The 27,796-nt window shown below is 47.5% G+C and overlaps 1 protein-coding gene across 2 annotated transcripts in view; it reads right to left on the bottom strand.

The window, feature by feature from the left end:
• Window positions 1–11,033: 11,033 nt before the first annotated feature.
• The window catches only part of LOC120933691 (chloride channel protein ClC-Kb-like), a 71,458-nt gene continuing 54,695 nt past the window's right edge, over window positions 11,034–27,796 (bottom strand). For both annotated transcript variants that reach the window (XM_040347041.1, XM_040347040.1), the window contains 7 exons: window positions 26,161–26,309; window positions 25,469–25,514; window positions 25,100–25,161; window positions 18,815–18,883; window positions 16,529–16,633; window positions 15,461–15,547; window positions 11,034–14,210 (listed from right to left, as the gene is read on the bottom strand). In XM_040347041.1, coding sequence (XP_040202975.1) covers window positions 14,043–14,210; window positions 15,461–15,547; window positions 16,529–16,633; window positions 18,815–18,883; window positions 25,100–25,161; window positions 25,469–25,514; window positions 26,161–26,309 — 686 coding nt within the window. In that variant the 3' untranslated portion in view covers window positions 11,034–14,042. The remainder of the gene's footprint in view (window positions 14,211–15,460; window positions 15,548–16,528; window positions 16,634–18,814; window positions 18,884–25,099; window positions 25,162–25,468; window positions 25,515–26,160; window positions 26,310–27,796) is intronic.

Genomic DNA, 27,796 nt, shown 5'->3' on the forward strand with positions numbered 1-27,796 from the left:
CATACCCCCCCTTATGTATTTATACATGGAGTTCATATCCCCCTTATGTATTTATACATGGAGTTCATATCCCCCTTATGTATTTATGCATGGAGATTAAATCCCCCCTTATGTATTTATACATGGAGATCATATCCTCCCTTATGTAGTTATACATGGCATCAAATGTCTCCATCAGAGAGCAGGTGTCCCCATCAGAGTGTACCCATTAGGGTGACCACATTTCCAAACTACCATTCAGGGACACCCCCTTCCCAAAAATCAGCTTGTGTTGTAACGAATCACAGCACAGTGATTGGACACAAGAGGCAGGATTTATGATTTCTCCAATCACAAGCAGGGGGTGGGGATTGTGCTCCTCCAGGCATTCCCGGCCAGGACAAGTACTGTCAGTGAGTAAAGCAGTGATGTGGCAGCATTTTTTGAGGGCATCAGATTGGACCGGGGGGTGGCTGTGTCAGTTTCATTCCGGGACACTGTATTGTCCTGGAATGAAGGTGCCCGGGACAGACCTGCAAAATGCAGGACTGTCCCGGGCAATCCGGGACACGTGGTCACCCTAGTACCCATAGAGCAGGTGTCCTGATCAGAGTGCCCCCTCCCATCAGGTGTCCCCATCAGAGTGCCTCCATAGAGCAGGTGTCCCCATCAGAGTGCCTCCATAGAGCAGGTGTCCCCACCAGAGTGCCTCCATAGAGCAGGTGTCCCCACCAGAGTGCCTCCATAGAGCAGGTGTCCCCATCAGAAAGCAGGGGTCCCTGTCAGAGTCTACCCATAGAGCAGGTGTCCTGATCAGAGTGCCCCCTCCCATCAGGTGTCCCCATCAGAGTGCCTCCATAGAGCAGGTGTCCCCATCAGAGTGCCTCCATAGAGCAGGTGTCCCCATCAGAGAGCAGGGGTCCCTGTCAGAGTCTACCCCCATAGAGCAGTTGTCCCCATTAGAGTGACCATCTCTAAATTTTCTATTGTGAACCATCACAGTGCACCTGTAGATTGGTATTTGGATAAGTCCCTTGTATGCAGGGGGACGGGGAGGCGGGGGACGGGTAGAGCGGGAGCTTGAAGACGAAGCATGCTGCATTGGGCCTGAGCTTGGTGGAGAAACTTGCTGAAGAGGGCGCACAATAGACTTCATTGGTTGCTAGGAGGCTGGCAGTCCTAGCACCCAATGACAGTAGTGAAGTGTGGATCTAGCGCTGCAGTCCGGCAGGTTGGCGGTCCAGACGGGAGCGTCGCTCGGTCCGGGTCCAGACCGCGGTCCGCCATTTATTGAAGGCTGCCCTAGGCTGAGCCTGATCTGTCGGTGGGTGCGGGGTGGTGCTTGTGTGCCTGGCAGCCTCGGTACTACACGAGAGACCTGGGGATATTCTCAGTGGCCCCTTAGGGGGGGGTAAGCTCTACATGTCCATAGTCTGGGCACAAACTTTAAAAAAAAAGAAGATCAATGCCAGCGATTATTCCGAAATAGCGGCATCGATGCTCAAAGTAAATGCCATCTCTTGTTTTGCTTTCATATTGTTGTATATATAGCCTTATTATCATGTTTAGGGTTTCACATTCACTTCAGTTATATAACTATAACCTTGTAACATTTTTTTTTGAAACGTGTACAGTACAGAATGTGATCTTGGCATTTAGTGAATGCACATTTGTGTCACCGGGTTCCTCATTGAATTGCAGTATTGTCCGTATGCCGGTGTGTACATGATGACAGTACCAAGAAGCCGGGATTCGTATGGAACAATTGCCTTCGCTGTTCTGGTGACTCCAGAGCTGTTTTATCCGTATGAGAGCTGTTTTATTCTCACTACGTTGACTTTCAATTTCTTATTCTTTTTATTCAATTACATTTTTTTTAAACATGGGCCCAGATTCAGGTATAATTTGCCCCTTTTTTACGGAGGCACAGGGCAGCGTTTTTGCCCTGTGCCCCCGCAAATTTACTGCGCTACCCGCGATTCACAGAGCAGTAGCTCCGTAAATTGCGGGGGCGCTGTGTAAACTTGCCCTGCGTAAGGGCGCCTAATGTAAATGATCCCGTAGGGGGCGGGAATCATTTAAATTAGGCGCGCTCCCGCGCCGAGCGTAGAGCGCATGCTCCGTCGGGAAACTTTCCCGACGTGCATTGCGGCAAATGACGTCGCAAGGACGTCATTTGCTTCAGAGTGAACGTGAATGGCGTCCAGCGCCATTCACGAATCACTTACGCAAACGACGTAACATTCAAATTTGGCGACGCGGGAACGACGGGTATTCTTTAGCATTGGCTGCCCCTACTATTAGAAGGGGCAGCCTTACGCTAAACACGCCGTACGGAAACAACGTAACTTGCGTACGCAGGGCTCGCACAACATTGTGAATCGGTGTTAGTATACAATTTGCATACTATACGCTGACCACTACCGGAACGTCCCCTAGCGGCCATCGCAAGAATGCAGCCTAAAATATGCGTTGCATAAGAGCCTTATGCCACGCAGATTTTAGGCTGCAGTCGGCGTTACGATGTTCCTGAATCAGGAGCATTCGTAACGCCGGGGCAAGTAAGCAATTGCGCTGCGTAACTATGGTTACGCAGGCGCAATTGCTCTCTGAATCCGGGCCTCTGATATTAACCACACGCCGACCAGCGCACAACGATATACGTCGGGACAATAGCTGGGCAAGAGGGCGTACACAGGTATGTCCCCTTTAAATGGCGGCATTGTGGGCGTGCGGCCACTGCGTGCTTCGTCACCGTGGGACCCGCGGACTCGATGTCCGCCGGTGTCCTGCGGTCGGGTCACGGAGAGGCAGAACAGGGGGATGCCTGTGTAAACAAGGGGCTAGATTCAGGTAGGGCGACGTAAATTTGTGCGGGCGTAGCGTATGTTATTTACGCTACGCCGCCGCAATTTAGAGAGGCAAGTGCAGTATTCACAAAGCACTTGCTCCGTAAGTTGCTGCGGCGTAGCGTAAATCTGCCGGCGTAAGCGCGCCAAATTCAAATTGTCAAGAGGTGGGCGTGTTTTATGCAAATAAAACATGACCCCACGTAAATGACGTTTCTCACAAACGGCGCATGCGCCGGCCGTGAACGTATCCCAGTGCGCATGCCGAATCACGTCGCAAATAGTCAATGCTTTCGACGTGAACGTAATTTACGCAAAGCCCTATTCGCAAGTGACTTACGCAAACGGCGTAAAATTTTCAAAATTCGACACGGGAACGACGTCCTTACTTAACATTGGCTATGCCTCATATAGCAGGAGTAACGTTACGCCGGAAAAAGCCTTACGCAAACGACGTAAAAAAATCCACCGGGCGCACGTACGTTTCTGAATCGGCGTATCTAGCTCATTTGCTTATTCTACGCTGAAATCGACGGAAGCGCCACCTAGCGGCCAGCGTAAATATGCACCCTAAGATACGATGGCGTAGGAGACTTACGCCGCTCGTATCTTAGCCTAATTTAAGCGTATCTGGTTTCCAAAATACGCTTAAATTTACGACGGCGTAGATTCAGAGTTACGACAGCGTATCTACTGATACAACAACGTAACTGTCTCTGAATCTAGCCCAAGGCATCTCCCTGTTCTGCCTAGTGACAGAACACTGATCATCTGCTCCCTGTCATCGGGAGCAGTGATCACTGTCTTGTCACATGTAGCCTACCCCCCCCCCCCACAGTTAGAATCACTCCCTAGGACACACTTAACCCTTTCCCCGCCCCCTAGTGGTTAAACCCTTCCCTGCCAGTGTCATTTATACAGCAATCAGTGGCTATTTATAGCACTGATCGCTGTATAAATGACAATGGTCCAAAAATAGCGTCAAAAGTGTGCCATGTGTCCGCCACAATGTCGCAGTCACGATCGCCGTCATTACTAATAAAAAAAAGAAAAATTCCATAAAACTATCCCCTATTTTATAGACGCTATGGCCCAGATTCTCAAAGACTCCAGATACGCCGTCGTAAGTCCGAATGGCCGCCGTCGTATCTATGCGCTTGATTCATAGAATCAGTTACGCATAGATTTGGCCAAGATACGAGCGGCGTAAGTCTCCTGAGCCGTCGTATCTTGGGGTGCATATTTACGCTGGCCGCTAGGTGGCGCTTCCGTTGATTTCCGCGTCGAATATGTAAATGAGCAAGATACGCCGATTCAGGAACGTACGTACGCCCGTCGCAATTAGTTACGCCGTTTACGTAAGACATACGCCGGCGTAAAGATAAAGCAGGTCTCTAGGTGGCGCAGCCCATGCAAGGTATGGACGTCGGAACAGGCGTATCTTTTTACGTCGTTTACGTAAGTCGTACGCGAATAGGGCAGTGCGTAAGTTACATTCATGTCGTGGGCAGTGTTTCTATCCGACGCATGCTCACTGGGATACGTCCACAGGCGGCGCATGTGCCGTTCGTTCGAAGCGTCATTAACGTGGGGTCATGCTTAATTTACATAAAACACGCCCACCTCTTCCACATTTCAATTAGGCACGCTTACGCCGGCACATTAACGCTACGCCGCCGTAACTTAGGACGCAAGTGCTTTGTGAATACTGCACTTGCCTCTCTAAGTTGCGGCGGCGTAGCGTAAATAACATACGCTGCGCCCGCACATCGTTACGCCGCCCTACGAGAATCTGGGCCTATAACTTTTGCGCAAACCAATCAATAGATGCTTATTGTGATTTTTTTTACCAAAAATATGTAGAGGAATACGTATCGGCCTAAACTGAGAAAAAAATTCGCTTTTTTAGATATTTTTTGGGAGATATTTATTATAGCAAAAAGTAAAAAATATTGCTTTTTTTCAAAATTGGCGCAAATTTTTTTGTTTATAGCGCAAAAAATAAAAACCGCAGAGGTGATAAAATACCACCAAAAGAAAGCTCTATTTGTGGGACAAAAAGGACGCCAATTTTGTTTGAGAGCCACGTCGCACGAGCGCGCAATTGTCAGTTAAAGCGACGCAGTTCCGAATCGCAAAAAAAAGGCCCCGGTCATTGGGCAGCCAAATATTCCTGGGCTGAAGTGGTTAACAGCAATTCGTTATACTTTGGTAGATTTTTTTGCACCAATATGGACAGCATCTGGAGGGGGTTGAACACATCCTATGCCTGCAACGCTTTGCTTCACAGCAAGAAATGATATCCCATGTGGGAACGAGAGTGCAGGTGCTCTGGACTGACGAGTCAATATGTGAAGTATTTGGCTGTAGCAGGAGGCAGTTTGTTGGCAAAGGGCTGGAGAACGGGACAATAATGAGTGTCTGCAGCCAACTGTGAAGCATGGTGGAGGTTCATTGCAAGTTTGGGGCTCCATTTCTGCAAATGGAGTTGGAAATTTGGTCAGGATCAATGCTGAGAAATACAGGAGACATCATGCATTACCATAAGCGAGGCGTGTGATTGGCCCCAAACGTATTCTGCAGCAAGACAACGCCCCCAAACATACGGCTAATTGTCATTAACCACTTCCATACAGGGCACTTACGCACCTTCCCGCCCAAGCCAATTTTCAGCTTTCAGCACTGTCGCACTTTGAATGGCAATTGCGCGGTCATGCTACACTGTACCCAAACAAAATTGGCGTCCTTTTTTCCCCACAAATAGAGATTTCTTTTGGTGGTATTTGATCACCTCTGTGATTATTTTTTTTTGCGCAACAACAAAAAAAAGACTGAAAATTTTGAAAAAAAAATAAGTTTTTATTTGTTTTCTGTTAATTTTTTTGTAAATAAGTAAGTTTTCTCTTTCAATTACGGGCACTGATATGGCGGCACAGATGGGCACCGATGAGATGGCACTGATGGACATCAATGAGGTAGTACTGACGGGCACAGATGAGGTGGCACTGATTGGCGGCGCTGGTATGCGGCACTGATGGGCACACATAGGCGGCACTGATGGGCACTGATGGGCGGCACTGATGGGCACTCATGGGCGGCACTGGGCACTCATAGGCGGCACAGATGGGCACTCATGGGTGGCACTGATGGATACTTATGGGTGGCACAGATGGGCACTAATAGGTGGGCACTGGGCATGGATGGGCACTGTGGGGTGGCACTGATGGACACTGTGGGGTGGCACTGATGGACACTGTGGGGTGGCACTGATGGACACCGTGGGGCGGCACTGATTTACCCATGTGTGCCAATCAGTGCCCATTTGTAGGCACTGATTGGCATCTTTTTTTTTTTGCCCCTTTTTTATTTATTTTTTTGCCCCTTTTTTTTTTTGCCCTTCCCTGGTCCAGGGTGGGCTTCCCTGGTGGTCCAGTGTGGGCTTCCCTGGTGGTCAAGTGTGGCGATCCGAGAGGGGGGGCTGCCCTGATAAACAATCAGCGTGAACCCCCCCTGTCAGGAGAGCCGCCGATCGTCCCTCCTCTACTCGCGTCTATCAGACGCTAGTGAGGAAGAGCCATCAACGGCTCTTCCTGTTTACATCGTGATCAGCCGTGGTTGGACACGGCTGATCACGTGGTAAAGAGTCTCCGTGAGAGACTCTTTACCGAGATCGGTGTTGCGGGGTGTCAGACTGACACGCTGCAACAACGATCGCTGCAAAGCGCGCCCCCGGGGGCGCACAGCGGCTCAGAATCCAGAGGACGTCATATGACGTCCAGTCAGGATTCTACAACCACTTCTACAACCACAATCTGTTATTGGCGGGCGGCAAGTGGTTAAAGCAGAGCTCCAAGCTCCCCCTCCCCCCCCCCAAAAAAAAGGAAAAGTCAGCAGCTACAAATACTGTAGCTGCTGACTTTTAGTATAAGGACACTTACCTGCCCCTGGATTAAGTGTTGTCCTTACCCAAGCCAAATCTTAAATTGTCTTCTGGTGGAGGCACCGGCGTCTACAGTTAAGGAAACTGAAAGTGAAGCCTTGCAGCTTCACAGCCGGTTTTATAGTGCACAATGTGTCACGTTGTGCCTTGTGAATGGTCTTGCAGTCTTCTGGGACCTGTGATGTGTCCCAGAAGACTGTGGGAGAAGGACGTTGGGCCAAATTTCCGGCTCAGTTCACCACAGCGATCTAAGCCGGAAGAGGGAGCAGGTGCCTGTCAAAACCAGGTACCCACTACCCCCCCCCCCCAAAAAAAAAGTTCCAAATGTGGCAGTGGAGGAGTGGAGTGGGTGGAGCTCCGCTTTAAGAACTATCTTCAGTGTAAAGAAGAACAAGGCGTCCTGGAAGTAATGGTTTGACCCCCACAAAGCCCCAATCTCACTATCATGGAGTCTGTCTGGGATGACTTGAAGGATTGTAGGCAGCCGACATCCATAGAAAATCAGTGTTTAGTTCTCCAAGATGTTTGAAACAACCTACCTGCCGAGTTCCTTCAAAAACTGCGTACAAGTCTACCAAGAAAAAGTGAAGAAATGATGATGGTTTGAAGGCAAAGGGTGGTCACACCAAATATTGACTCACCCGTCCCCCCTTTCCTGGCCTGTCAGGCTGCATGCTCAGATAAGGGTCTGGTATGGATTTTGGGGGGACCACATTGTTTTATTTTTTATTTTGGTGTGGGCGTGACCCAAAGGGCTTGGTATGGATTGGGGGGGCCCCACGCCGTTTTTAAAACATTTTTCTATTGCCGGGAATGGCTAATTAAATGTCTTTTTTTATTTATAAATGTTGGTTTTGCTGCAGCAGGTTCTATACAAAGCACAGATGCACCACTTTACAGGCAGACTAAGGAGACCCCTCTGGAATTTTTAATTTGTATTGTTTCACTTTAAAGTGGAAGTAAACCCTTCAATTTGATAGTTACAAAAACAGTTAACATTCCCGGCATGCCGGAAATGCTAGCTGTCACATTTGTTTGTGCTCTCAACCAAACTGCCAAACCATCCAATGGCTGGTTTCATAACAGGTCACATGTACAGCATCATGGCAGTTGCAGATTAAACAGAGGTCAAGATGGCCGCTTCCTTGGCTGAAAACGATAGGAGGGTTTACTTCCACTTTAAGCATCAATAAATCACTGCATTGATACATGATCCCTAGGGCAGTACCTGGGCCCCCATACCAGTGGCGACTGGTTCTGTAGGATTATGAGGGGGGGTGGCGTCCGGGCCGTCCAGGTCTGCACTTTCCCTATGGGTGGAGCCCTCCAGCGGTCACAGCTCCCCTGGTGCCCGGCGCCGCGGCTTCTGTGTTGACCCTCTTCTTTCTGAGTCCTGGGTCTTTGGCCTCCTGTCCTGATTGTCCGGGGCGGAAAGCTAGAAGTCGATAGCAAGTGTTGATTTCCTTTTATCACAGGATAGGAGTGTTTGGGGCGCAGATCACTGGGCCCCGAGGACAACTTGAAACAGGGCAATTGGGGCCTCAGGCTCTAGTCATGTGCTTGTGAGGGGGTGTCAGACCTGGTAGAGACCTGTTGGTTCGGCGCCTCGTACAGTGCACGGTCACACACATGGTGCAGGTTGGGGGGGGGGGATTTACCGGCGGCCACTGCCCCATACCCTTTTTATGGCCAATTACTTGCATGTTAGCCTTCAAAATGGGGACTTTTGATTTTTCAAACTCGGATTCAATAGACTTTAATAGGGTTTGACGTTGTATAACCTCACAAATTCGCTTTTGAGAAGAATGGTCAAACATTCCTATAGACACACTCCTAAACCTTTTGGACAGCCTTCCCAGTAGAGGTGAAGCTGTTATAGCTGCAAAGGGTGGGCCAACTCCATATTGAACCCTACGGACTAAGACTGGGATGCCATTGAAGTTTATGTGTGTGTAAAGGCAGGCGTCCCAATACTTTTGGTAATCAAGTGTATATCATATAATGTATGGCCAGCCTTACTTGGTAGACATGCACTGAGAGAGAGCAACAACATGGTATACCTAGGGCTGGTGCTAGACTATTCTGCCCCTAGGCAAGACCAGCTGCTTGCATTCCACACCCCCAAAAAAACACCACCTATACTGACAGCACACGCCATGCATTCAGCAGTCCTACGTTTACCTTCGTTTTTCCATGGTCTCACCATGCCCCGCCCACATATATCATTCTGTACCTCATCCTCTATAATATCTGGGATGTAGTAGGCCTGACATGTGACCCACCTAACACATCCGCCCTTCTGCTGAGCAATGTTTTGGAAAGTTTTCTGGTCTTTTAGGCCCTGTACAGACGAGCGGACAGTCCGCTGAAAACGGACCACCGGACCATTTTCAGCGGACATGTCCGCTCGGAGATTTCTGTCTGATGGTTGTACACACCATCAAACAGAAATCCCCTCGGACAGGATATGCGGTGACGTGCCGCGACGATGACGCGGCGACTTGCGCGGCCCTGGAAGGTCAATGCTTCCACGCATGCGTCGAATCACTTCAACGCATGCGAGGGCTTTGGGCTGAGCGGACATGTCCGGTGAGTCTGTACAGACGACCGAACATGTCCGACGGACAGGCTTCCAGCGGACATGTTTCATTTGTCCGCTGGAAACTGTCCGATCCGCCGGACAATTGTCCGGTCGGCCGTACACACGACCGAACATGTCTGCTGAAACTGGTCCGTCGGACCAGTTTCAGCAGACATGTTCGGTCGTGTGTACGGGGCCTTAAGCTTTTCCAGTACAAACCCTTGCATTCTGAGAAATGTAGAGAGGACAATGTGGGCCATGGAGAACTACATTTCCCAGAGTGAAGTGTGTGGCCCCCGAGTTCTGCATTAAGTAGGGATTGGCTGGGAGAGAAGTTGATGTCTCTGGATGGAGTCAGATTGTCTGCTCCAGAGCTGGCGTGGAGGAGAACCGCTGAGACCGGACAAGAGCAGTTTCCTCTGGAGGGGGACCTAAGACAGCAATTGTGAGATCCTGTATAATGTGATCAGTATACCAGCAGCCGTGGCTGCTCCCTGGGCAGCATTGCACCCTAGGCCTAGTGCCTAGTTCGTCGAGCAGTAGCGCCGGCCTTGGGTATACCCAAAGTATAAGACAACTGAGGAGAGAGCACAACTTACATGCGTAGTGAGCAAGTATGAAACTGGACATAGAGCAAGATTTATAACACACTATGATAAAGTCAAGGTCAACATCACCGGGATACTATAAAGTTCGTGAACCAGTTTTATTTTAGTTTATACAGTTAACAATGTTGTTTTTTTATCTGTTTATTTACATTTTGTATACAATCTTTGCTTTACAAAAAAAAAAAAAAAAACATTTTATACATTACAAAGGATTCCCAGAGCATAATGAGTTATCTCAAGAGACACAGCATTCATTGTCTTCTTTCAGGTAGATTAACTCCCATTGAAACCTCTGGGAAAGGATGAGTCACTGTTAGGAATCATTGAGTTCTGTGTGCAAATTTTACATATTGATATCTTTAAAACAACAAAAAAGTTTTCCATGGCTAAAAAACAAACAAAAAAATACATAAAAACACTATAATTTTCTTTTAAAGTGGACCTATACTAAGATATTACGCTATGTTAGCAGCTGTACAGGGCAGTAGTGGTAGAGTAGAGTAAAGTAGAGTAACAAAAGGGCTGAAATACCTTCCCTGGAATGCTGCTGTGGACCCCCCTCAATGCTGTCCAGTTGTCTGAAGACCTAAATTCTTGTTCATGTGATTTTTTTTTTCACTGAAGGGGAAGATTAGCCAATCTAAACTCTAATCCTTAACATCAACAGAGCTCACATGATCAAATGCTATGCCTGCCAAAACATGTTTCAGTCCTTTTTATTATGCCACGTACACACGGTTGGAAATTGCGCCAGCAAAAGTACGATGTGAGCTTTTGGCCGGAAATTCCGACCGTGTGTATGCTCCATCTGACTTTTGCTGTCGGAATTTCCACCAGCAAAAGATTGAGAGCTGGTTCTCTATTTTTCCGACAGAAAAAATTCCGATCAGAAATTCCGATTGGAGATTCTGAACACGCAAAATTCCGACGCATGCTCGGAAACAATTTGACGCATGCTCGTAAGCATTAAACTTAATTTTCTCGGCTCGTCGTAGTGTTGTATGTCACCGCGTTCTTGACGGTCGAAAGTTCAGAGAACTTTAGTGTGACCGTGTGTATCCAAGCCAAGGTTTTTCCCACGGAAAATCCGATCGTGTGTACGCGGCATAAGTCATAATTTATCTATTCTAGCAAGACTGTTAACATAGTTTTAAGTTAACATTTGAACATAGATTTGGATTTAAAAGGAGCCGATTTACTCCTGAATTCTAACAACAGTTTGAAATATATAACATAACCATATAGTGACCTTTTTTTGAAATTCTGTTGGGCTTAGTTTAAAAATGTTCAAGTTTCCAAACACAACCAGGTTCTGGTTGAAAATATTTATAGGACCAGGTTCTGGATGGGTATTAGTTAAAAATGTTTAGGTCTCCTAACATGACCAGGTTCTGGTTGGACGTTAGGTACAATAGTTCAAGTCTTCTAATACGACCAGGTTCTAGTTGGATGTTAGGTAAAAATATTCAGGTCCCTTAACAGGAGCAGGTTCTGGCTGGACGGACGTTAGTTATAAATATTCAGGCCTCCCAACCTGACCAGATTCTGTCTAGGAATTAGTTAAAAATGTTCAAGTCTCCTAACATGACAAGGTTTTGCTTGGACGTTACAGGAAAAATGCTCAAATTCCCAAACATGACCAGATTCTGCTTGGATATAGGGTCATATGTTGAAGTTTCCTAACACAACCAGGTTCTAGTGGCACATTAGTTAAAAATGTTCAGGCCTCCTTTATAATCAGGTTCTGGTTGAAAATGTCAAGTCTCCTAACCCAACCATATTCTGGTTGGACATTTGTTATAAATGTTCAGGTCTCCTAACATGATCGGGTTCTTGTCGGACGTTAGGTAAAAATGTTCAAGTCTTCTAACATGACCAGGTTCTAGCTGGATGCTATGTGAATATATTTAGGTCTCCTAGCATGACCAGGTTCTGGCTAGGTTTTAGTTAGGAATGTTCAGGTCCCCTAACATGACCAGATACTGCTTGGACATCGAGTAAAATGTTGAAGTCTTCTAACATAAATATATTTTGGATGGAAGTGTTATAAGTAATTAGGTCCCCTAACAAGACCAGGTTCTGGTTGGACGTTAGGTACAAATGTTCAAGTCTTCTAACACGACCATGTTCTAGTTGGATGTTAGGTAAAAATATTCAGGTCCCTTAACAAGGAGCAGGTTCTGGCTGGACGTTAGTTATAAATATTCAGGCCTCCCAACATGACCAGATTCTGGCAGGGAATTTGTTAAAAATGTTCAAGTCCCCTAGCATGACAAGGTTTTGCTTGGAAGTCTTCTAACACAACTACATTCTGATTGGACATTTGTTATAAGTGTTTAACATGAACAAGTTCTGGTTGGACGTTGGGTAAAAATCTTCAAGTCTTCTAACATGACCAGGTTCTGGTTTGGATGCTAGGTAAAAATACTAAGATCTCCTAATACGACCAGGATCTGGCTAGGGATTAGTTAGGAATGCTCAGGTCCCCTAACATGACCAGATACTGCTTGGACATCGAGTAAAATGTTGAAGTCTTCTAACACAACTACACTCTGGTTGGACATTTGTTATAAGTGTTTAGGTCCCCTAACATGACCAGGTTCTGGTTGGACGTTAGGTAAAAATCTTCAAGTCTTCTAACATGACCAGATTCTGGTTGGATGCTAGGTAAAAATACTTTGATCTCCTAACACGACCAGGATCTGTCTAGAGATTAGTTAGGAATGCTCAGGTCTCCTAACATGACCAGATACTGCTTGGACATCGTGAAATATTGAAGTCTCCTAACACAGCTATGTTCTGATTGCAAATTTGTTATAAATGTCCAGGTCTCCTAACAGGACCAGATTCTGGGTGGATGTTAGGTAAAAATGTTCAAGTCTTCTAACATGACCAGGTTCTAGTTGGATGTTGGGTAAAAACATGTAGATCTCCTAACACGACCAGGTTCTGGCTAGGGATTAGTTAGGAATGCTCAGGTCTCCTAACATGACCAGATACTGCTTGGACATCGTGAAATATTGAAGTCTCCTAACACAGCTATTTTCTGATTGCACATTTGTTATAAATGTCCAGGTCTCCTAACAGGATCAGATTATGGGTGGACGTTAGGTAAAAATGTTCAAGTCTTCTAACATGACCAGGTTCTAGTTGGATGTTGGATAAAAACATTTAGATCTAACACGACCAGGATCTGGCTAGGGATTAGTTAGGAATGCTTAGGTCTCCTAACATGACCAGATACTGCATGGACATCGGGAAATATTGAAGTCTCCTAACACAGCTATGTTCTGATTGCACATTTGTTATAAATGTCCAGGTCTCCTAACATGACCAGATTCTGGGTGGACGTTAGGTAAAAATGTTCAAGTCTTCTAACATGACCAGATTCTGGGTGGACGTTAGGTAAAAATGTTCAAGTCTTCTAACATGACCAGATTCTGGGTGGACGTTAGGTAAAAATGTTCAAGTCTTCTAGCATGACCAGGTTCTAGTTGGATGTTGGGTAAAAACATTTAGATCTCCTAACACGAACAGGTTCTGACTAGGGATTAGTTAGGAATGTTCAGGTCTTCTAACATGAAGAGATTCTGCTTAAACATCAGGTAAAATGTTGAAGTCTCCTAATCTAACTACATTCCGGTTGCACATTATTTAAAACTGTTTAGGTCTTCTGACAAGATTAGGTTCTAGTTGAATATGTTTAAGTCTCCTAATCCAACTGCGTTCTGGTTGAACATTTGTTATAACATGAACAAATTCTGGCCAGGCATTAGTAAAAAATGTTCAAGCCCCCCAACGTGACCAGTTTGTGGTTGGACATTAGTTAGAAATGTTCAGATCACTTAAAGTGACCAGGATCTGGTTGGATGTCAGTAAAAAATGTTCAAGTCTCTTAACATTACCATATTCCGGATAGACATTAGTTAAAAATGTTCAAGTCTCTCGCAACCAGGTTCTGGCTGGGCATTATAAAATAAAATGAATATACAATAACACTTTTAGTCTGAGATGATTTATGTGGTCACATTTGGAGATATGTGCGCAGTCGTTGTGTATTTGGGACTCCACAAGGAAGTGTGGTGTCACGTGGTTGATGTTTTTGGAACAGTGATGGTTTCTTCTTCGTGGTATTCTGAAGGTAGATGGACCAGGGGCTCTAGAATATAGTCCTCCTGGCCCTTTTCTTCTGTCTTGGGGATTGCACGCGAGGTGAAGGTTCCTTTTACCGTTCCATGAACAGCGTCTTGTAGCTGTGGAGATTCAGAGATTAAATGGATGAATGTTTGATGTCATGAGCTTTTAGGCTTTTTTTTAAAGTAAATATACAGTACGTGTGATATCTGTTCAGTGTGCAACTCTTGGCAATTCCGTGGGCCAGCTATCTGATATGCTTAAGCATCTTTTCCATAACATTTTCTTGGCAAGTTTTTACGAGGTAAGTTGCCAGGTCTTTACTTAACCCTCCCCATCTGCTTGCAGTTTTAGAATTGACTTCCACTTTAAGTCATCCTACTAAAATGTTGCTCAAACACATTTACAAATAACTGTAAATACAGGGCCATTGTCAGAGCCTTGCCAGGGATGAGGTGGCCATGTTTGCTCGGTCCTTCCCAATGCTGGTTGCTAGGGCGCACAGAATCATAACAACCACTGATACTGTGTTTCCCCCCGGGGGATGAATATTCAGTCTGGCCTCACTGCTGCCCCACACTGTGATTCCACAAGTCCTATCTTAAGGCAAAATGAAGGAGGGATTTCTGGACAACCACACTCCAAAACTTGTTGCTTTTATTGTAAAACAAAAAACACAGGATACATGCCACAGCAAACGGGGTACAAGTTGACGCGTTTCACACCACACTTAGTGCTTAGTCATAGTCATAGCCCATAATTCAGATGACCTGCCAAGGCAAGGTCCACCCAAGTACTAGGTGGGCTCCCCTGACTGGTGACCCTGACCATAAGGCCACGTGCCCTCCCCACCAAGACTTTCACGGAAAGTCCAAAAGGATCTATGGCCCACTAGCAGTGGCGTCGCTAGGGGGTGGCTATTGGGGCTATAGCCCAGAGTCTGGGGCCCATAGCCTCAAGTCTCTTGCCGGGTGGATACAGTCCTGCAATTGGCAGGTATGTCCTGGTTCCAGAATGAGACGTGGTAGCGCTGGTTCTGGCTTTGCTTCCGCCTCCACCTGACTCTACTCTTGACCACTGGTTGCTAGAGCCGCCTAGGACCTAGCCGCCTAGCGCCTAGTGACTGCAACTTCCTCCCTGCCCAGCAGAGGTGGATTCCACTTCCTACTTCTCCGTGCCAGTGGGGCTTAAAGAGTTGAGCCCAGTATATATTATATACATGTGTATACCTGCCCAAGCAGATGACTTTCTTTACTTCGCTGATATGGGCTCTAGCCGCAGATCATTTGTAGAACTAGCAACGCCCCTGCCTCATAGTATGGAGTGAGTAAGTGCCACAAGCTGTGCAAAGTGACTTATGATGTCATACCTCAGTCAGGGAGACGACTCCTACCAGCCGTCCTGTGTTGGTGACATAGGCCCTGCGCAGGCCGAGGAGGTTGAACAAGTCGTAAACCTAAAGAGAGAGGAGAACATTTCCACATAAGAACTTGTTAATGAACATGAAAGTGTGTCGCTGTGTCATTATTCTGAACATTTTTGTCCTGGGGGGTGACCACAAACAATTTCCCCTTTCATGAAAGGGACAGAATAAAGTGTACCATGCAAAATGGTGTTACTGACTGGTGGGCATAGTGAAAGGTGGGTCTTCCTAAAGGATGTGGCTTAGGATGACAAACCTTGTCACACCATCCAGCTTTCCTTTGCACCTTTCGGTATTGGGTCACATGACATCTTAGAGCCGAACAGGAAGTTGGTGCTGGAAGACTTGCCTGTGAGCCCCCCAACCCAGTCCTCCCCTGGCTGAAAGCTTTTGTTGTTTAGACTTTCCACTCCGCCAAAGTCTGGTCACCCCTTACCCTAGCTCAGTGGTCTCCAAACTGTGGCCCGGGGGTCGGATTCGGCCCTTTGTTTGCTTTCATCCAGAGCTTGAGGCAATATTTCATCCTCTGACACCAACAAGGGGGCAGAATTCCTCCCAATGACACCAACGATGGGGCACAGTTCCTCCCAATAACACCAACGATGGGGCACAGTTTCTACCAATGACACCAACCATGGGGCATGATTCTTCCCACCCAATGACACCAATGAGGGAGCACAGTTCCTCTCACTGACACCAAAGCTGGGGCATTGTTCACTCCTACTGATCCAGGAGATTTTCTACCTTCAATGGCCACAGTCTTGCCCCTCTAAAGTCTGAAGGACAGTTAAAGAGGTTGTAAACCTCCATTTGCAAATTGTACCCATCAGGGTTTACTTCTTCTTTAACTGGCTCTCCATTTAGAACGTTTGGAGACCCCCTTCCCTAGCTGAAGGAGATAGAAGTATTGGGTAAAAGAAAGGTGTTAAACATGAAGCTAAAGATGAGGGAACTGAGCCGTAGAGGTCAAGATCTAACTTAGATCATCTCATCAACCTTCTGATTGTTCCTTACCTGGTAAAGAGTCTGCTTCTCCAGCAGCCTGTATGGAGCTGGATCCATCGTCAGCTCCTCCATAGGTACCACTTCATTAAGCTGACTGCACTGCCATTCCTCCACCTATAAAATAATGTTCTGTTAGGATAGGATGAATCTTAACCTGGTAGGTCAGCAATATTTACCATCAAATGTGTTGTTTGTTGGCGTACCTGCCTGGATTGTTTAAAAGACATCTGTACTTTTTGTACAAGTTGTCCTTTAATGAATATAGGCGTCCTACGGAGTACGGCCCACCTAGTCTTCTACTCACCGTTCACCTCCATCCAACAATCTTCACTCTGCAGCATCGTTGGCTCCTTACTTCACAAAATGTCCTCTCTGGGTCCTCTTCAGCCTGTGCATGCACTCCACAGTCCTCTTTATTGCCATGAGGGAAGCCGTACTCATGGCGACCTCCACCGGTCATACAGAGTATAGTTGTCCACCCAAAGCTGAACTCCGGCCTTACCTTCAGTCTTGCACAGGTGTACCGGCTCCTCTCCTGGACTGAAATAGCTTACACTGGTTTTACTGCATACTGTGAGCTTCTCAAATGCGGCCTTGCCTCATTTCCTGCCTTGAGGGCATCCAGCATCATTTAGTTCTGCCCATTCCTTTCATTTAATGAAACCTAGTTCTTTCAATTGTGGAGGCTCAGCATCCCACATGGGTGTTACCTATGGTGGTCTGCATGCAAATACAGTCTGTGTAAGAACCACCCACTCTTCCAGACTGACATCCACCCATCACTCCACTCCTCCAAAGAACCAGCCCAATGCTTGGACCGGGATTGAGGGGTCATGAGTAATAAATACACGTCAACCATGGTATAAGGACCTGTCACCCACTGTATAAAGGTCTTTAGCCCACGGTATCAAGACCTGTCACCCACTGTATAAAGGTACATTGCCCATGGTATAAAGACTTGTCATCCACAATATAAAGACCTGTCACCCACAGTATAAAGACCGGTCACCCACGATATAAAGACCTGTCATCCATTGTATAAAGATCTTTCGTCCCTGGGCATCAAGACCTGTCACCCACTGTATAAAGGTACATTGCTCATGGTATAAAGACTCCTCAACCACAATATAAAGACCTGTCACCCAAAGTATAAAGACCTGTCACCCACAATATAAAGACCGGTCACCCACGATATAAAGACCTGTCATCCATTGTATAAATTTCTTTCGTCCCTGGGTATCAAGACCTGTCACCCACTGTATAAAGGTCTATCGCCCATGGTTTAAAGACCTGTCACCCACTGTATAAAGGTCTATCGCCCATGGTATAAAGACTTGTCACCCACAGTATAAAGACCTGTCACCCACTGTATAAAGGTCTATCGCCCATGGTATAAAGACCTGTCACCCATGTCACCCACTGTATAAAGGTCTATCACCCATGGTATAAAGACCTGTCACCCACTGTATAAAGGTCTATCGCCCATGGTATAAAGACCTGTCACCCACTGTATAAAGGTCTATCGCCCATGGTATAAAGACCTGTCACCCACTGTATAAAGGTCTATCGCCCATGGTATAAAGACCTGTCACCTACTGTATAAAGGTCTATCGCCCATGGTATAAAGACCTGTCACCCACTGTAAAAAAGGTCTATCGCCCATGGTATAAAGACTTGTCACCCACAGTATAAAGACCTGTCACCCATGTCACCCACTGTATAAAGGTCTATCGCCCATGGTATAAAGACCTGTCACCCACTGTATAAAGGTCTATCGCCCATGGTATACAGACATGTCACCCATGTCACCCACTATATAAAGGTCCTTTGCCCATGGTATAAAGACTTGTCACCCATAGTATAAAGACCTGTCACCCATGTCACCCACTGTATAAAGGTCTATCGCCCATGGTATAAAGACCTGTCACCCACTGTATAAGGGTCCATCGCCCACGGTATAAAGACTCGTTACCCACAATATAAAGACCGGTCACCCACGATATAAAGAGCCCATAGTATAAAAGCCTGTCACCCATGGTATAAAGACCCATCAGCCATGGTACAAAGGCCTGTCACCCACGTTATATGGACCTGTCACCCATGGTATAAAGACAAGGCCAATACAGATAGTTGGTGTGTCATCACACATGTTGGATTTGACCTCCTTCCAGCACACAGATCCTCCTCCTGTATGATTACTGGCTTTAGTATTATAAATCCTCCAAGTAAATGTGAATGATCTGTGCACAGCCCCAGTGTGACTTGTATTATTTTATTGTAGTATAAGCTTCTCACCATCTTCAGGTACTGGCTGCGGAATCTCCCCGAGCGTCTCTTGCGACTTTCACTCTTCGGCTTAGGCGTCTGTAACAAAGAGATAACATGGGAAATGATTTGGTTTACTAAATGAAGCCAAAGCCCAAACAATAGTTAACCCACCCAAAAGAAACCAGGCCTCCAGCAGTCTGCACCTTACTACTGTATAACAACCAAAACTATAAAGCCCAACTTTTCCCCCCACAGTAAGGCCGGGTACACACGAGCAAACATGTACGGTGAAACCGGTCCGTCGGACCGTTTTCACCGTACATGCCTGCCAGAGGGCTTCTGTACGATGGTTGTACTAACCATCGTACAGAAGTCCGCGCTTAAACACTACGCGGGGCGTGTCCGCGTCGTCGCCGCGACGATGACGCGGCGATGACGCGGCGACGTGGGCGGGCCTGCCATTTAAAGGCTTCCACGCATGCGTCGAAGTCATTCGACGCATGCGAGGGACGGCGGGCGCTCGGACATGTACGGTAGGTCTCTACTGACGACCGTACATGTCCGAGCGGGCAGGATTCCAGCGGACGGTTTTAAAACACGTCCAGGAATATTTGTCTGCTGGGAAAAGGCCCGGCGGGCAAATGTTTGCTGGAATTCGGCCCACTCGCGCCTACACACGACTAAACATGTATGCTGAAACTGGTCCGCGGACCAGTTTCAGCATACATGTTTGGTCGTGTGTACGGGGCCTAAGAAACACTCAGGCCTTGTACACACGACAGAGTTTCTCGGCAGAATTCGGCGAGAAACTCGGTCAGAGCCGGATTCTGCCGAGAAACTCTGTCGTCTGTACACTTTTGGCCCGATGGAGCCGCCGAGGAACTCGTCGAGAAAATAGAGAACATGTTCTCTATTTTCTCGTTGTTCTATGGGAGAAGGCGGCCCGCCGAGCTCCTCGGCGGCTTCATCCCTGAACTCGACGAGGAACTCGATGTGTTTGGCACGTCGAGTTCCTCTGTCGTGTGTACGAGGCCTCACAAGGGAACACATTTAACCCCTTGATCACCCCTATTGTTCACCCCTTCCCCACCAGTGACATTTATACAGTAAGCAGTGCATTTTTATGGCACTGTCGCTGTATAAATGTCACTGGTCCCAAAAATGTGTCAAAAGTGTCCGATCTGTCCACTGCAATGTCGCAGTCCCGCTAAAAATCACAGATCGCCGCCATAAATAGTAAAAAAACCAAAAAAAGTGACATAAAAATGCCATAAATCTATTCCCTATTTTGTAGACACTATGGGCTAGATTCACATAGCACTTACGCTTGCGTATCTACAGATACGCAGCGCAAGTGAACAAATGCGCCGTCGTATCTATGCGCCCTATTCTCTTTAATAGTTACGCCTGAATTTGGCCTCCATCCGACCAATGTAAGTCTCCTTCGCCGTCGGATCGTGGGTGCATATTTATGCTGGCCGCTGGGGGCGCTTCCGTTGATTTACGTGCAGAATATGTAAATGACCTAGATACGCTTATTCACGAACGTACTTGCGCCCGTCGCTGTAATCTACGCCGTTTACGTAAGGCGTACGTCCGTCGTAAAGTTATCCTTGCTATAGGTGGCGCTACCCATGCAAAGGTATGGACGTCGGAACAGCCGTCGAATTTTATGTCGTTTACGTAAGTCATACGTGAATGGGGCTGTTCGTAGGTTACGTTCACGTCATAGGCATTGAGGCGTCGTATGTTTGGGCGTTTATTCGGCGTGATTCTAAGCATGCGCCGTTCGATCGGCCGCTCATTTACATTGGGTCACGGTTAATTTAAATGAAGCACGCCCACTACCTGCCTACTTTGAATTAGGCGGGCTTACGCCAGCCTATTTACACTACGCCGGCGCAACGTATGGCGCGACTCCTTTGAGAATACTGGGCCAGATCCACAAAAACCTGACGTAACTTAAAAAATCCAATTTAAGTTACACTGCCTTAAAGTTTCTACCTAAGTGCCTGATCCACAAAGCACTTATCTAGAAATTTCAGGCTGTGTAACTAAAATTCCGCCGGCGCAAGGCGTTCCTATTCAAATGGGGCGAGTCCCATTTAAATGAGGCGCGCTCCCGCGCCGGCCGTACTGCGCATGCGCGAAGTTACGTTACGCCGAGTTTTGAGGATCGCGACGGCTTAAAAAAGTTGCGTCGGGGAAAAAAAAAAATGACAGCGGCATGCATTCCTGAGGGAGAACTCCATGCCAATTTTCAAAGAAAAAACCGGCATGGGTTCCCCCCCCAGGAGCATACCAGGCCCTTAGGTCTGGCATGGGTTGTAAGGAGACCCCCCCACGCCGAAAAATTGACGTAGGGGGTTCCCCTACAATCCATACCAGGCCCGTATCCAAAGCACGCTACCCGGCCGGCCAGGAATGGGAGTGGGGACGAGCGAGCGTCCCCCCCCCTCCTGAGCCGTGCCAGGCCGCATGCCCTCAACATGGGGGGGTTGGGTGCTCTGGGGCAGGGGGGCGCACTGCGGGCCCCCCCACCCCAGAGCACCCTGTCCCCATGTTGATGAGGACAGGACCTCTTCCCGACAACCCTTGCCATTGGTTGTCGGGGTCTGCGGGCGGAGGCTTATCGGAATCTGGGAGTCCCCTTTAATAAGGGGGCCCCCAGATACCGGCCCCCCACCCTAAGTGAATGGATATGGGGTACATCGTACCCCTATCCATTCACCTGGAGGCAAAAAGTAAAAATTAATAAACACACAACACAAGGCTTTTTAAAATATTTTATTATTCTGCTCCGGACGCCCCCCCTGTCTTCGTTATTAGCTCAATTACCAGGGGGGGCTTCTTCTTCCACTCTCCGGGGGTCTTCTCCGCTCTCCGGGGGGGGTTTCTTCTTCCGCTCTCCGGGGGGGGCTTCTCCGCTCTCCGGGGGGCTTCTTCCATCTTCTCCCCTCTTCCGCTCTTGACTCGGCGAACCCCGGTTCTTCTGCAGCTCTCCGGTGCCTTCTTCTTCAGCGCTGGCTGCCTGCTATGTTTGTGTGTTAGCTCGATTTCAAACAGGCAGCCGGCGCGGTCTTCTGTGGCGTCAGGGTCTTCTCTTCCTTTCTTCCGATGTTGCCTCGTCGCCTGTTGTCGCTGTAATGATGGAAGCGCGCCTTGCATCCCATTTATATAGGCATCACCGTCCCATCATGCTCCGGTAGGTACCCACGTGGTGGGTGCCTACCCACGTGCACCCACCACGTGGGTACCTGCCGGAGCATGATGGGACGGTGATGCCTATATAAATGTGATGCAAGGCGCGCTTCCATCATTACAGCGACAACAGGCGACGAGTCAACATCGGAAGAGGGGAGAAGAACAGAAGACCCTGACGCCACAGAAGACCGCGCCGGCTGCCTGTTTGAAATTGAGCTAACACACAAAGATAGCAGGCAGCCAGCGCTGAAGAAGAAGGCACCGGAGAGCTGCAGAAGAACCGGGGTTCGCCGAGTCAAGAGCGGAAGAGGGGAGAAGATGGAAGAAGCCCCCCGGAGTCCGGAGAAGCCCCCCCCCGGAGAGCGGAAGAAGAAACCCCCCCCGGAGAGCGGAGAAGACCCCCGGAGAGCGGAAGAAGAAGCCCCCCCTGGTAATTGAGCTAATAACGAAGACAGGGGGGGCGTCCGGAGCAGAATAATAAAATATTTTAAAAAGCCTTGTGTTGTGTGTTTACTACATTTTACTTTTTGCCTACAGGTGAATGGATAGGGGTACGATGTACCCCATATCCATTCACTTAGGGTGGGGGGCCGGTATCTGGGGGCCCCCTTATTAAAGGGGACTCCCAGATTCCGATAAGCCTCCGCCCGCAGACCCCGACAACCAATGGCAAGGGTTGTCGGGAAGAGGTCCTGTCCTCATCAACATGGGGACAGGGTGCTCTGGGGTGGGGGGGCCCGCAGTGCGCCCCCCTGCCCCAGAGCACCCAACCCCCCCATGTTGAGGGCATGCGGCCTGGCACGGCTCAGGAGGGGGGGGGACGCTCGCTCGTCCCCACTCCCATTCCTGGCCGGCCGGGTAGCGTGCTTTGGATACGGGTCTGGTATGGATTGTAGGGGGACCCCTACGTCGATTTTTCGGCGTAGGGGGGCTCCCCTTACAACCCATACCAGACCTAAGGGCCTGGTATGCTCCTGGGGGGGAACCCATGCCGGTTTTGTTTTTTACAAATTGCCGTGGAGTTCTCCCTCGGGAAAGCATACCAAATGCCGTCGCTGGAATGGGCTTTTACAAGGTGTGACTAACTTTACACTTTGTAGAACCAGCCCTAATTTTACACTTGCAAAATAACACTTACGGCGCAAAAACGAAGCTAGAAAGCTTTGTGGATCGCCTTAAGTGCTAATTTGCATACTAGCAACGGCATTTCGACTCGAAATGCCCCCAGCGGCGGATGCGGTACTGCATCCTAAGATTCGGCAGTGTAATTCAATTACACATGCCGGATCTTCTGTGTAACTTTGGAAAAAGCCTTTTGAGGATCGTTTCCAAAGTTACACACAGACTGAACAGCAGTTAAGTCGGAGTATCTCTTTTGAGGATCTGGCCCATTGTTCTGGGCTCCCTGTTTTACGACGGCGTAGCGCATATGAGATGCGCTACGCCGGCCAAAAGATGCGCCCAGGTACGTGAATCTAGCCCTATAACTTTTGTGCAAAGCCATCAATATATGCTAATTGCGATTTTTTTTACCAAACATATTTAGAAGAATACATATCAGCCTAAACTGATGAAGACATTTTTTTTCCTTTATATATTTTTTTTGGATATGCAGGTGTTGTTTTTAGGGTTGAGAGTGGGGGAAGGGGTCGGTAAATATTTACATTTCCCAGCCCCTTCCTTTTCTGAATGAACACAGTATTAGATCTGTACCGATCGCTACCACTCTTAAGTGAAGCATAGTAAACTATGCCGCTCAACACAGACCACTTCCCATTCCTTTTCTGTCCAATGCAGCTGAGGCTACAGAGAAAGTGACTGGGGAACCGTCCTTGATATTTCACCAAAGCCCCCCCCCCCCATTGGGACTCCTACAAAAATAATTTGTAAAAAAATAATAAAAAAAATTGTGAATTTTTTTATTTGTAAATAATAAAAAATAATATTGTAAAACAAAAAAAAATAATTGTAGAAAACACAATAAAAAAATTAAAAAAATACTAACACCGTCCACTGCCCTACTGACATCAATCTTTGCCCTACTGACACCATCCACTGCCCTACTGACACCACCCACTGACCTACTGACACCATCCACTGACCTACTGACACCGTCCACTGCCCTACTGACACCGTCCACTGCCCTACTGACACCGTCCACTGCCCTACTGACACCATCCACTGCCCTACTGACACCATCCACTGCCCTACTGACACTGCCCACTTCCCTACTGACACCGTCTACTGCCCTACTGACACCGCCCACTGCCTTACTGACACCATCCACTGCCCTACTGACACCACCCACTGACCTACTGACACCATCCACTGCCCTACTGACACCGTCCACTGCCCTACTGACACCGTCCACTGCCCTACTGACACCATCCACTGCCCTACTGACACCATCCACTGCCCTACTGACACTGCCCACTTCCCTACTGACACCGTCCACTTCCCTACTGACACCGCCCACTGCCTTACTGACACCGTCCACTGCCTTACTGACACCGTCCACTGCCTTACTGACACCGTCCACTGCCCTACTGACACCGTCCACTGCCCTACTGACACCATTCACTGCCCTACTGACACCGTCCACTGCCCTACTGACACTGTCCACTGCCCTACTGACACGTCCACTGCTCTACTGACATCGTCCACTTCTCTACTGATATACACGTATGTGTGTTTTTGCTCTGGGGTGCACACCCTAATGCCATAGACTGTGCACACCAATGGCTGCACCTACCCACACCTGTGCGTTGTGTTTGCGGTTGCAGTTGAAGTGTGACGTGACCCAATTCCTTTGAATGGGTCATGTTTGGCATGTGAAATAACCCTCAAGGAGAAGCCAGCAACTATCATTCCCATACAACTACCCTCCATCCAATGACTGACTTGCATACGATATATCGGGGCTCATTCACACCTCTGTATTTTTTGTTTTGTGTGCCGCATTTTTTTTTTAAGCGGTCTACCTGTGGGAGGTGCAATGTCTGAAAATCGCACATACATGCAGCAAGCAGCATTTTTTTAATCTTGCGCCGCACGCCAGCGAGAAAGGTGCCTGAGGAAGTTTTCCTGGGGGCGAGTTCTATAACTTACCTCTTCGCTTTCAAATGTGACGGTCTCCTGGTTGCTGTACATTGTTTCTGTAGCTTCTGACTCTGGTAAAGTGAGAAAAAAAAAAGCATACAAGGGTTTAAGGAATAACTCCAGCCTGAACCCTTTCCTTCATCTATGTAGTTCCTCAAACAGCTAGAAGTGGCTGCTAAAAACTAAAACTGAAATCAGCCTTGCAGTGGGTGTGCCCTTTGGGATGGAAGTGGGAGGTACCATGGTGACCTTCCAAGAGGGGGGTGGTAACCAGAATGGAGGCCTGCTGGTATTAATATCTTCATTCAGCCATATAGCAAAGCAGAGTTTTTAATTTTAGATCATTAGAATTGTATATCATTTTAGGTAAAATCTTACCTGTTCTCGAGATCCGGGGTCTGGATGTGTACGACTCTCCCATAGACTGAAATAAAGAAAAAACATTTTTAACTTATGTTCTATATTTGCTACACCGATCTTCTTTCGAAAGGGGTTGTGGTGAGTGCAGAAGTGTGCACCTGTGGAGGGGTGGTGAGAGCAGAAGTGTGCACCTGTATGGTGGTGGTGAGCATAGAAGTGTGCTTCTTGTGGGCTATTGTGGTTTGGTACAGAGTCCCAAGGCATTGGTGGTAAATGCAGAAGTGTGCACCTGTGGAGGGGTGGTGAATGCAGAAGTGTGCACCTGTGGAGGGGTGGTGAATGCATAGCTGGGATCTTCTAAACCTCAACCCAACCTTAGGGCCATTGTGGTTGGGTTCACAGAGGGACTGAAGACCTCACCCTACTGCTGGATATTGCATGCACCAATACGTAGTGTTGATATTTCTGTTTGCTGCCTTTGCGTCAGAAAATATATATACAGTGCATGTCCTCCCTTGTTGACATTTTCCCACTCGTGTCTGATGGCTGCTGTTGGACGGCTAAAAGACCCACAGTGCTGTCTGACCCCGGCCAAAAGGTGAGAGGGGGGAGTGACGTTAGCTATCCCTCTCACTTCCTGGGACTTTCGATGATAAGTATAGGATTTTGTACCCTTCACCCCTCAGTCAACCCCCCAACAGTTGTCTTACAGTGACAGTCAGGTTGCTGTCCATGTTGCTGTCCAGGTTGGTGCCGGTTTGGTTTATCATGAATTGGATCCTGCGTTCTGTGCTGAGTTGATCTCCCAAAAGTTTGCCGAGTGTTTTTTTGCTGACCGAGCCGAGGAGGATCTTAGAGTCTGGGTGAGATAAGAAAAGAGGGTTGAGTGGCACATTGGGAGAGAGAAAAACACAACAGTTCGCGATTCAGTTTGCATTTGTAGCGCTATACAAGTTTTTCACTCACTCACTCACTCACTCAACAGCAGAGACTGAGCTTATAGTAGAACAATTACTTAATTTTGTTCATCTGCATTTGGATATTGTAATGGAATGACCCGTGACAAACAGAGACTTTGGAAGGATGAAGGGTACTTCTGTACCAGCGTCACCAAGGAGTCTTATGTCTAGGGTCACCTTATGTCCGATAGGGCCATAGGGTGACGGAGAAATTATATCAGAAATTACAGGACAGGGGACATTACTGATAGCTCATATTACAGGATCTTGAGATATTACAAGTTGTTGGTTAATTTTGACCCAACCAGTCAATAGTGACTAATTTCTCTGTGTAGACTGTTGACATGCTAATTGAGTCTGGTCCAGGATCTCTCATTATGTATGCTAAATACTGTTTTGTGTGTGGAATGGAACTTGTCAAGCTGTATGCGGAGACAGAACGTCTGTCTAAAGATGTCGATTGAGGGGAAATCATTGTGTGATGGTGTTTTGTTTGAATTCTGTTAATGAAGGAATGTGACTTCTCAGGTGGAGTGATTAGGTCATGTTAATTATAGACCGGCGCCGAAATGTCTGGAATGTTTAGCAATTAGCCCATCGGAAGGTGTATTGAAGCCCCCCCAGGGTGTGATGTGTGGGTGGAGAGTTTGATTGTTCCTGTGATCACTGAAACATGCCTTGAAAACTGTATATAAACTTGAGCGATAACCATTAAAAGTGTTCATACATTTGAAACCAGTAACAGAGCAAGTCTCGTTATTCTGGGAAATGGGATGTCTGATGTCTGTTGGATGGTTGAAGTGTCAGATAAGCTGTCGTGGGTTGATGGAAGGTCGTAAACGGTGGTGACCGTTACAGATATGTTCATTTAAAAATGAATTGACTGTATGTAGAGTGTTTTTTGTACATAGATTCTGTATATAAATATTACTGTATGTAGTCTTCTATCCAGCCAGTAGAGGGAGCACTTGGCTAATTTTTACATGTTTTAAGGGTTCTTCCTAGCTACTCTGCCTGCTTACGGTGCTCACTAGCGCAAATTAAGTTTACACTTACTTACTGGTCAATGGGTCAATGCCTATCCCAACTAGGGGCCAGATTCACGTATATTCGCGTAAATCTGCAGCGGCGTAACGTATGACATTTACGTTACACCGCCGCAAGTTTTACGGGCAAGTGCTTGATTCACAAAGCACTTGCCTGTAAAGTTGTGGCGGCGTAGCGTAAATCCGCCCGGCGCAAGCCCGCCTAATTCAAATGGGGCGTGGATCATTTAAATTAGGCGCGTTCCCGCGTCGATCGTACTGCGCATGCGCCGTCCCTAAAATTTTCCGACGTGCATTGCGCTAAATGACGTCGCAAGGACGTCATTGGTTTCGACGTTAAC

The sequence above is a fragment of the Rana temporaria genome, chromosome 3 (assembly GCF_905171775.1).
Source record: "Rana temporaria chromosome 3, aRanTem1.1, whole genome shotgun sequence".
NCBI lineage: Eukaryota > Metazoa > Chordata > Amphibia > Anura > Ranidae > Rana > Rana temporaria.